The sequence below is a fragment of the Oreochromis aureus genome, linkage group 7, assembly GCF_013358895.1.
Source record: "Oreochromis aureus strain Israel breed Guangdong linkage group 7, ZZ_aureus, whole genome shotgun sequence".
NCBI classification, from domain to species: domain Eukaryota; kingdom Metazoa; phylum Chordata; class Actinopteri; order Cichliformes; family Cichlidae; genus Oreochromis; species Oreochromis aureus.
Genome location: NC_052948.1, coordinates 23,104,879 through 23,116,827, shown reverse-complemented (window position 1 = coordinate 23,116,827; position 11,949 = coordinate 23,104,879). Strand labels below are relative to the sequence as shown.

Genomic DNA, 11,949 nt, shown 5'->3' with positions numbered 1-11,949 from the left:
TTTAAAGCCTTATACTCCTTTGTGTATTTATGATACTTCTTCTAAAAATATTCATACCAGGAGTATTGTATCTCCCTTTCTTTTAAAGGGACGTGACACATTTAAAACTCTAAAGTCGTAGTTCTTCAGGTTTATGGTCCTATGCTGCTGTAGGATACAGTGCCACAGCAGCTGCGCATTCAGCAGGTGGACAGGACAAACTGGTCAAACTTCAAATTTAGGGTGACTCTAAATTTATAAAATGTTGATATTACTTTGACATTGGTGCACTGCAGTTTGTTATTTTTATTAGCAGTGTTGAGCAAGTTACTTTGATAAAGTAATTAGCCCTTTCACGCATAGTGGTCACTACAGTGGACAGCTATTCAAAGGCTGTTTTCTTGTATTGGTGTCAGCGTTGATGGTATACTTGCACATACATACCCTGCCGCCCACTGGTGGTTTAATGTGACTATAGATGTATGACGTGTTCCATTGTAATTATTGCTATTTAACTCTGTCATGAATGAATTATGACAACCTCAATCAGGATTTTTTCTTAAGTATTTTTATTCATCTTTTCATGCCTAAAGATGAATAAAAATACAATTTTTTACTTTTTTACTGCAAAAAATCCTGATTGAGGTTGTTATAATTCATGCATAAAAGGGTTAATTATAGTTATTAGTTACTTCTTCAGAAAAGTAACCGAGTTAGTAACTGAGTTACAATATTATTGTAAATTTTAAAAACCTATGCCCAAGTTTTGCATATAACTTGCAAACAAGTTATATGCAGCTATTTACATAAAAATGCAGCCAAAATGTTTTTTTTTATAACCATTTCAAACTATTTGCAGAACAATCGGCCGTTCTGCATCAAATAAGATGCCACACAAATTATTTGTGCCACTCCAAAAAATAGTTTGTCCACTATAAGATAAAGGAGAACATCATAAGCCTGATACCTGCAGGCCTGAAAGCAGGAGGTGTATGACTCCTCCTGTTCACATTGATTTTGTTTTTGCTTGCAAGCTGAGAGTACTTTCGAGCGCTCTCCTTAGAAAACGCTGTTTTTACAGTTTCTTCCTGCAGTAAACATAATGATAGTATTAACCTCCTAGGACCTGGCGTCCACATATGTGGACATCACATTTTGGGTTATTTAGACCAAAATACTCAATTTTGCTCTACATGGGCCTGATATCCACCTATGAGGACATTATACTGCTACTGTTCTATCAAAATTTTAAACAAATATCCTCATATGTGGCTCTTATTTTTCTTAAAAACAAAAATAAGGTAAAAAAAAAAAAAAAAATCTGGTAATTCTTTGTTTTGACATTCATCGGGCCTAGGGATGGGTACCGGTGTCCGGTGCCAAACGGTAGTAACCAGCCCGAAAAGCAGCGCACATTTCGGTGCTTTTTTTTTCCTGAGCCAATTCTAGCCAATCATTTTACGTTTCCGAGGATAGTAGGCGGGCCCAGGTACGTACGTTCTTTTAGAGCAGAGCTACAGATTAAAAATGCCCAAGGCGAAGCGATCAAAAGTCTGGCTGTACCTCACAGCAAAAGATGCAAACTCAGCAGCCTGCAACAAGTGCTTTAAGCTGATACTGTGATACTGTCAAAGGAGGTAACACCTCAAATCTGATGAAACACCTGGCAACGCATAGCCTTTTTTTTTTTAAAAGCCGAGAAATGCGCCGTGTTTGATAGCTTGCTGCGAGACCTCACACCGTGCACATCTACTGCGGGTGTGGTGCCTGTTATCGGACCCGGAGTTAGCAACATCCCCCCAAAACCCGAAGAGGAGAGTCCTGGCCCCTAGCCCTGTCAGTGTAGCAGACTGCAGCGGACTGTACGGGCAGCAGAAAGGATCATCGGCGCCCCCCTGCCCTCCATCCAGGATCTGTACCTCTCAAGAACCAGGAAACGGGCAGGGAAAATCATCACAGACCCCTCGCACCCTGGACACAGACTTTTTGATCTGCTGCCCTCTGGCAGACGGTACAGAAGCCTGCAGACCAGGACCACCCGACACAGGAACAGTTTATTTCCCCTCGCCATCTCCCTTCTAAACAGTTGACCTGTCACACTGCTCCCACTGCCAGACTGCAACTGCACCTTATGTACATTCTGTAGTATTCATTCCACCTCATTTCATTTCTGTATTTTATGTATATACGTTTATATTAGTTATTTATAGTTGGTTTACACAGCTTTGTGTATGTATGTGTATGCATGTGTAATGTATATATAGATACGTGTGTGTGTGTGTGTGTGTGTGTGTGTGTGTGTGATTTACATTGCTGTGCTCGAGAGCCACCATCTACCGGAACCAAATTCCTTGTATTTGTCTGCACATATACTTGGCCAATAAACACGATTCTGATTCTGATTCTGAAATGATGACGGATGATGATGGCAGCAGCAGCCGTTCTCCTCTGCGTGAGTAGCTTCATGTTGTTCGTGTGTAATTAACGTTGAGTAGGCTAACCACATTATTACATTAATGCATGTAAGGTGAACTAGCAAACACCGTCGTAGTTACATGCGGCTGTCTTCTTGTTTGATGGCAGATACTCCCTTCACCCTGGCCAAAAAGGCTAAAATGACCAAAGAAAAAGTGGAAAACAGTTAAACATGAGAGGTTTTTGGACAAAGTTTGTGTTCTCCATTCTTTAAGCACCGGAGACCATTTGAGCACATTGTTTAAAAAAAAAACAGCTGAACATGAGAGGCACCGTTTCGGTTTGAGCACCGTTTAAGCACCGGCACCGTTTCAAAAGTACCGGTTTGGCACCGGTATCAGATAAAACCTAAACGATAGCCATCCGTAATCGGGCCCCAATATGCCCAAATATCAAAGACAAATTAAAAATGCATGCCGTGGAAGAGTTCGGGTCTTAGGAGGTCCCAGTCTAGTTTATTATCTATGTGTCCTCCAAGGTATTTATAGTACTCTGCAATGTCCACAGCAACTGTATTGAAACAGGGGTCACAGGTGTCCTGGACATCCGAAAGTCCACAATCAATTCTTTGGTCTTTGTCACGTTGAGCTGCAGATGATTCTGCTCACACCATGTGACAAAGGGGTCAACCACAGCCCGGTACTCTGACTCATCACCCTCACTGATGCATCCAACCACTGCAGAGTCATCAGAAAACTTCTGAAGATGGCAGGTCTCTGTGCAGTGGCTGAAGTCTGTGGTGTAGAGGGTGAAGAGGAAAGGAGAGGACAGTTCCTTTGTGGTGGCCTCATGTTGCTGATCACCTTGTCAGACACACACAATGATGAAGACACATATTGTGGTCTTCCTGTCAGGTAATCAATAATCCAGGACACAAGCGAGGTATCCACCTGCAATGCTTTCAGCTTATGACCCAGGAGGATTAGCCTGATGGTATTGTATGCACTAGAAAAGTTGAAAAACATGACCCTCACAGTGTCCTGATGCATGCTCAATCATCCAGGTATGGAAATCCCCAAAAATGTATTCTGTCAAGGGCGTAGATTTGGCATGGACGGAAGGGACATGTCCCCACCATTATCCAGCGATTACTGAATTGTAAGTCACTTAAAGTCAAGTTCACTCATAAAATGTGTCCGTCATAAAAACGTTACAGGCTATGCTAGGCCATACATGCCAACACTCCCGATTTTTCCGGGAGAATCCCAAATTTCAGTGCCCCTCCCGAAAATCTCCCGGAGCCACCATTCTCCCGATTTTTCACCCGGACAACAAAATTGAAAAACCATATCCCAGCTTGGCCCAGCCAATTCCAGTGTTCAACAATGGCTACTACTACTGCACCTGCTTAGTTTTAATATTACTCTTTCTGGGTCACAAAATAAACTTTTAACATATTTTCAGGCGAGAATGTAGCTGTGTAAACTTCAAATATCTGTGTTATTGTACTTCCATTATAATCAATCAGCTTCCTTTTGTTCACTTAAAATATGTTTACAGAACTATTTTTGTATTTGTTGCAATTGCAGCTGTCCTCTTGGCCAGATTACTCCTAACAGACACATTTTTAAAGTAAACAGGATTTATTTTTAACTGCATAAATAAAGGATACATAAAAGTCACTGCCAAAAACTGATTGCGGCTTCTACCTTGTTACAAGAATGTTGTTTGTTGCTCAAGATGACTTGATATAATTCATGAGGGATATATTTGACATGTTTCACATATTATAGACCAACAAGTTATTTATAGCAGTTTAAATACAAGCAATCAGTTTTTGACAAATACCGGAAATCAGTTTTCGGCAGACAATCACTTTTTGGCACAACACCTGGTCCTCAGGTGGACGCAGCCTCTGAATTTGGACACCCCCGGCCTGTTTCTGACCGGACAATAATAATGGTGACATTTAACTTATTTTATCCGATAAATAAACATTGTTAAATGGTAAATGGCCTGTATTTGTATAGTGCTTTACTAGTGTATATATATATATATATATATATATATACACACACACACACACACACCACTCTCCCCCCCCACACCCCAACAGCCCCTTTGAATGTCTCCCTAACTCTGAGGTCTCCAGGTTGGCAAGTATGTGCTAGGCTTTGGCCACATCAGTCTAAAATTGTATGTAACCATGAATAACGTGTTGCCATGTCCACCAGGAGAGACTGGACAGTATAGGTGTAAAACAAATATGCCAGCAGTTTATCTCAGTTAATGAGAGGAGAAGGCATGTGTTTGGCTCCTTCACATAGTGGACATTGAGTTGTTGTGTGGGGCACCAGTAGTTGGTGTCTGTTGCTGTAACAGTAGTTCATGTTTAGAATAAAACATCCCAGTTCACTGATTTGATCGGGGCAATAGTGCCTAAAATGTTGCATAATTTTGCTGAGAGATCTTTCACTTTGTGGTAATCTTAGATGAGTAGCTTTATGGACAAAAACCACCAGGTCATTCAATGTTCACTTAGTGCTAATGTGTCAGAGATGTTGGTGTACTATAACTGAACTAATGTTGTTAAGTCCTTAAAGTCATATTCTTTTATTGTCATGACTCTATTTGAAGCTATTTTTTATTTTTGTATGATACCTGATTTATATGGAATATGGCTGAAGGAAACTAAAGTCTAAAATACTTAGTCAGTCATTTGTTTAATAGTAATTTAACATTATATAATTCACATATAAAACTATGAATTGTAATTTTAAATGATTTAAAAGTACGTAGAATAGGATATGTAGGCAAGTATATTTCTCCTTTTGTTATCAAGAAGCAAAAACAAAAAGGAAAAAAAAAGAAACTGGGCAGGGTTTGGTGGCTGAATCATCCGTCCCCACCAATACCAAAACCAAATCTACACCCTTGTATTCTGTTCATCTGGACGTAGCGTTATCAGTGGGAGAAACAGTACATGTGCATAATGACTGAAACTAGCATAAATGCAGAGTCCTGGTCTGACGAGATGTCATAACACAGAAGAGCTACCTCATCAGGCCAGGACTCCGCAGTCTATTTGCACCTACAGGCCAGGGCCACTCATTCAATGATGAGGCTGTATATACCCTGGACAGGGAGGAACGCTGGTTTGAGCGGGGAGTCAAGAAGGCCATTTACATGAAAAGGGAAAGACATCTTTCACTATCTTACAATGCTGGGATTGCAGCCATTCCCCAACTCTGTGAGTACCACTCATGAAAATGTGTGTATTCATGATCAAGGAACTGACCTCACAGCCCATTGTTCATTCAGTGGGCTGGTTTCAGCCATTGTGCAAAGGTACTGTTAATAAGTTTGGGGAAACCTGCAGTCAGCTGAGACTGAAGAAGTCACTTGGATGAGTGATGTAACGTTTCTCCCATTGAAAACGCTACGTCCAGATGAACAATACATTTTTCGGGACTCACTTTGCTTGTAGGCTTGTCCAGATGGGCAGACACAATTGAGACGATTGTGCAGGTAGATGATGGCATCCTCAGCTCTGAAGCAGCTGTTTGGTTTTCCTTATTTCATTTAAACCAAGCTTTGGCCGTCAGACAGATGGCCTCATATTTGACTCTATTCATGGTCAACCAATGACTCCAAAAGCTTTGCCTCTTGGGATTGTATTAACATGTACCTGAATGCTCCAGACCAGTAAACTGACAGAATTTCTGTTTTTACTGAGGCGCGCTCACTTGCTGTTGATCAGTTAATTAGGTGCACTTGATTAACAGCACCTGGTTGCTACCTAACCTTTGAATTCCTATGTTAACAATAAGAGTATGCTTAGTTTTACATACACAGCTTCAGTAATTTGTCTTTTACTGTATGTCCTGATATGTAAATCCTTAGAAATGAAAGGGTGTACTTTGACCATTTTCAAGATACTGCACCTGCAATATGTTGATGAACCACTCCAGCATCTTTCTTTTGTGGGCAGGATATATCATGAATCTTCCACTTGGCAGAAATGGAAATGTAACGCAGGCTGTGCTTGTTGCAAAGTTCAGTTGGCCCAGATAGTTCTTCAGAGAGCTACACGCACACGTACTGGACTTGGGAAGAGGAAGAAAACTTCACATGTCTGTGTGCCATTTGTTCATTACTTGCACATTAAGTAACACAGGCAACAGCAATGGGTGAAATATGAGCTTTTTATAATTGAATATTTCAAATGTTTGTAGGTTTCTTTGCAAACAAACCCATAGCAAAGCCAGAGACCATCATAGCATTTAATCCTCCTAGAGGGGAAGTTGAAGTTTTTATGTCAAATTTATGTCATTTATGTCTAATCTGTTTATCATTTCAGGGCACTGTGACCACTCAGCATACAGAGAGGTGTGTGTGTGTGTGTGTGTGTGTGTGGGGGTGTGTGTGGGTGTGTGTGGGTGGGTGGGGGTCACATTCCACAGTGATTATATCTTTCTACCCCTCATGTAAGTGTTTCTAATGTATAAAAAAGTGCACCACTCTCCTCTCCATTAAGCAGAACTTGGACTGTCTTTGCCAAAGCGTAATTTATTGTCCCGAGAGGTCGAACTTACACAATCCGAGCAACATGTTTACCCAATACAAATGTAATTTTAGTACATGTGTTTCTTGAGACAGTGCAGCTGATGAGTAGTGCTATTTTTAGAATGGAATGTAAACCACTGGGTCACATATTTTGCTCTCAACATGACTCAGAGTTTAATTTTATTAAACAGCACACGCAATCCTTAAATGACAAGGGACACGCCATGTATTTCCCCCTAACACGAGCGCACACACGCACAAGGTAAATAATTGATGTGGATCACAGAATAAAGGTTTCTTCAAGTTTATTTTATTGTTTTATTTGTTCATTTATTACTGAAAATTATTACAGTTCCTGGTATTCGAAGCAAGACATCAATCTGGTTCAGTAATACCTTTTCAAGTAATTTCAGCTGAATTGTGAGCAAATGATTATGATTTATAACATTCAAATATAGGAGGCGATAAATGTCAAACCTAACATTTAACACACCAAAGTAGATGCTTTGAAATGGCTTGGTCTGCATTTGTTACACATAAGCCCGCTGTGAAGCTAGATGGCAGCACAGCACTTTCATCAGCTCATCAATCCTTCTCCTTCCCTTTAAGTGAAAGCTCAGCCCCAAACTAAAAGGCCTGCTTTGCTTCAGGTGCAGATAAATATCCATAAGACATGTTAAATATGAGCAAGTTCCAAAAAGGTGTAATCAAGTGAAGGCAAATGGTACAACTCATTGTTTAGATACATACATAGAAATATAAAAAGCAAAACAAAAAATTGACACATTTCAGATACATCAGATACTTCACTGAAGTTAAAATAAAGATGTTTAATATGCAGTTTTGTTGCTGGAAATTATAGTTACATACATTATAAGGTAGTCTTTCATAGTTTAACATATAAGGTACATATTTTATATGTTTATCTATATATAAAAAATTGTAGCTAACAAGCAATTCAGTACATTCAGTTCAGTTTTGTGAGGATTCTGCATTTGATAGTTTGGGGCCCAGTAATGCTGATTCCTTGAAGAAAAAGTAAAATAAAAAGGCTCCCTTGTTGCAGAATGTGTTCCTCCAAGCTTTGTGTTTCGGAGAAGATCCTCAGGAATTGTCTTCTGTCTCAGCTGCCAAGCTCGCTTTGGATGCTGAAGAAGAGACAGACATTCTTGTCAAGTCCCATAGGTCTGGCTTGAATTCATCAATAAATCAAACACTTGTTCAGAGACACTGAAACCTGAACCGAAGCATGTGCACACAAACGTCTCAGTTTGATTTATTTCAATCTTCCGTTCATCCAGAGTGGTTTGAGCTTCCTCTGATGGGCTGTGCAGATGTAGCAGCCAGTCTTTCGCTATATCTAGCTCTGAATCTGTGGAATAAAAGTTCTGCGTGGACTTATCTTCATCTGCAGTGCTCACATAACCTCAACAGGGACTCTCCTTTGCTTTCTCATGCCTGCCTTAGGCCACCGTGTGTGTGCTTTTGGTGTTGCTGACTCGCTGACCAGTTTCCGTGCTCCATCTATGCGTTCCTGTCTCGAGGACGAGCTGAGTGGCATCCAGGAGTGAGCGGCGGCGACGTCCATAGCCATTCCGTCCTATCTTTGATGTAGGAGCAGTGGTGTCTGTTTTTTCGTTCTTCTTTATCTGGACCAATCGGTGGAACAAGTCGTGGTATATACATGTGATTAGGAAGCAACCAGATTGACTTGACGTTGACCTCCTGGACCTTATATTTAGGCCAAAGCTGGAAAAAAGGGGAAGATTTACTGCTTTAGAGGTGCTGTTAAGTCTAACTTGGCAACACATAATATGTTCACAGTGTGTAAAATCCAAAATGTTTCATATCTAGATTTTTGCATGTTTTATCCAGTAGAGAATGGATCATTTTTAGACTTCATTTGTAGCGTCTTAAACAAAAATAGATGCTTCAAAATTTTGAATTTTAACACTTTTAAAATTTGAACACCTCTAGCGTCAGACAGCTTTCGTACACATAAATGACAACCACAGGGGTATTCTAAGTAGGAAAATAACTAGGAGCACACTAAATGACTATGTGACTCTAGGTCACCAGTCCAATGTTTCTTGTTACCTTGATGGGGTTGGGAGAGTTTTGGCAAGCCTGTCCTGCTGCGGTCCACTAAAGTATTGGTCATCGCCTGTCACCAAGCGACTGCGCAAGTCTCTCTTCATATGGCTCTGCAGCCATACTCTAGACCTGCCACAAAGAACAAAGAGGTTGTTAACCATAGAACTTCAACTCTGTCACATTATCACTGATGTTAAGTGATTTAAAGCCAATTTAGCTCATGTTGTTTGAAAAATGTTCCAAGATTTTTCTATGTCATTAATGTATATTGACACAAATCTAAATGGTGAATGGGTTTTTTATATAGCGCTTTTCTACTCTACTCAACTACTCAAAGCACTTTATACAATCTAAATATGTTCATACACACATACATGTAGTGATTAAAAGGAAATTGCAATGAATAAATGCCAAAGACATGTTTGAAAAACTTCAGAGACAGTGTCCACTGGAGACACTACAACTCTGCCCATTATGAAATGTCCTGCTGATGTAACTATACTATATTCAAGTTTAGAAAAAAAAACATATATCTGTCATTATTGGCTTAATAATCCCTTATGTCAAGAAAAAACTAAAATTCAGAATCTACTTGGCATAAAAGTTCCTTGTGTTACCAACAGTGGGCATCTTATTCTACTAGATGAATGTAGAATGAACACAATGTTCTGAGAGGGTTCTTTTGTCAGGCAGCTTACCTTTTTCTCAGGCTGGTGTTGGTCTCTCCTCTGGCCCCTTTTACCAATGGCAGGACTGTGGTGAAAACACAGCAGCAGATGATGGTGTGCAGAAATAATCTCATGTTGGCTGGGAGCTGCCAATGGTAAACAGACAGAAATGGCACTGAAGCGGTCATGTCTTATCTATTACCACAACATCTGAGTGATGAAGCTCTTTTAGACACATTATTGCAGTAACATGTAGATTTTTCTACACAGAACAGCATCAGTAAATAAAAATATTTTCTTCCAGTGATTCAGAATTTTTTCACCAATTTTGCAGAATTTAAATTCTTTACAAAACTTACTCAAATAGAAATCAGTGACAAATTCACTTACCTCTGGCTCTAGTTTGTGTTGTGATGTACAAAATTAATGGTGCACATCCAAGTGTGTTCTTTACTAGTTTAGCTTAAAGACTTTACCATGAGTTGAAGTCTGAAGTTTATGCTGCTAACATGAGAGGCTTTATAGTAGAAGGGAGGGAGTTGTACCTGAATGCCATACCCAGTGGGAGGGACTGTGGGACAGTTCATGTCAACCCCATCCACCCCACATGTACAGTCAGTCAGACCAAAAACACGTAGATAGAGACTATAATCGACACAGCAGTCCACAAATAGCGTGACTAATAGATACTTACATAATTCTGATTTATTACCCCACCCCCCACCTCTCTCTTTGAGAAAGTGTTGAAAGAATTTTTTGCATTTCAGGGGTTTTGCAAATTGACCTAACTACATTGCTTCTCTCTGTCAAAGGTTTGTATATGATTGTGCAAATGGAAGACTTGTTTGCAAGTCCATTTACATATTTTTGGTCTTTTCTTTCAGCAACTGTGAAGGAATCGGTTGTTTAGAGGGGTTGACAGAGGACACTCTGTGGTCTTGCATGCTTTAAGGCAGTTATTTTGGGTTTAAATGTGTTAATAACTGAAATAAATTGAAATGTGTGTGTTGGATGGCTCCGTTTGAGTGTTAGCGAGCCATCTGTTAGTTTTAAATAGCTGCAAAAAGCTAACCATGTGTAAATTAGCGCTGTGCTGTTATGGCAACCGCATGCAGTGTGGCAATTTAGGAAAGAAGAGTGTGCTTTTGTGCACTTCCAAGTGATCTCTTAAATCGTTCAAAGTGCTGCTCTCAATCACTGGTAGCTGCTTGCAGGCATCCTAATTAGGGAAGTGTATAAACATGTTTTTCGATCTCTGTCCGCTACAGCTAACGTTTTCAGATATTTGAATCAAAAACTGCAAATTACCAAACTAAAGAAAAAAAAAACTTGGTTAGGCCTCCAGTTTGGGGATGTAGGTACCAGGCATGTACTCTATGTTGAATGATCAGAAACCATAAAATGGGGCATTGCATGCTTCATTAATTAGCGGTGCAATATGAAAAAATGATACGAGCTAACGGCTAAAGTTAGCTATTAAATTTATTATTTAATTTACTACAATATGAAACTTAAAATCAGCTCTACTTGAAAAAGGTGTCACATTTCACACCCCACACCATGCTTCTATGGATTTGATCTATTTCCGATTACAGTGCATTTCTACAACAGGCACTATTTTTAACACAAGCCAAAGTCCAGGAAAGGAGAGTTCACTCCCTTCCACAGAAAATACTGCCCGTAAACTGCCTTACACGTCTTTTTGGCAGCCTGTCCTTTTCTTCCATGTAACACATTTGAGTAATGATCTCTTTAGTGGCTAGTTTGGAGCATCCTTAAAAAAAAAGAATGAATAACTGCCTCACAGTGTGCCAATTTTACATCCTTGAAAGAACCGATTCTGTTAACTCAACTATAAATGCCTTCGCCACAAGCAAAGTAGGCCAGATGTTCAGTTGTTTGATGGGCCTTTATGTCCCCACAGTAATTTTTTTTTAAAAGTACAGTGCGTGGCTAATGGCACTGTAGGTTTTGGTGGTGTGCTCCCAGGCTGGAGAAACGCGATGTTAAAAACTGTGGAAACGTTAAGATTTGAAGCCAGTAAACACGGACTGTGTGTAGATTACTGTTTAGTTTTCTCTCTAAGCTGAGCTGCCTTTTTGTTGACACACCCTGATGGTGCAAATACTTAAATAAATGATCACAATACAAGTAGTACTGAAAATGGTAAAGAGGTCGCATGAACGCATGCATCTGGCTTTCATCTGGGTCTAATTGTGGTTCTGAC

The 11,949-nt window shown here is 39.9% G+C and overlaps 1 protein-coding gene across 1 annotated transcript; it reads right to left on the bottom strand.

The window, feature by feature from the left end:
• Positions 1–7,273: 7,273 nt before the first annotated feature.
• admb (adrenomedullin b) lies at positions 7,274–10,220 on the bottom strand. The gene is made up of 4 exons (XM_031731883.2): positions 10,113–10,220; positions 9,753–9,868; positions 9,058–9,183; positions 7,274–8,709 (listed from the first exon to the last, which is right to left on the bottom strand). The coding sequence occupies exons 2-4, from the start codon at positions 9,854–9,856 to the stop codon at positions 8,424–8,426; spliced, it is 516 nt and encodes a 171-aa protein (XP_031587743.1). The 5' UTR covers positions 9,857–9,868; positions 10,113–10,220; the 3' UTR covers positions 7,274–8,423.
• Between the last annotated feature and the right edge of the window lie 1,729 nt (positions 10,221–11,949).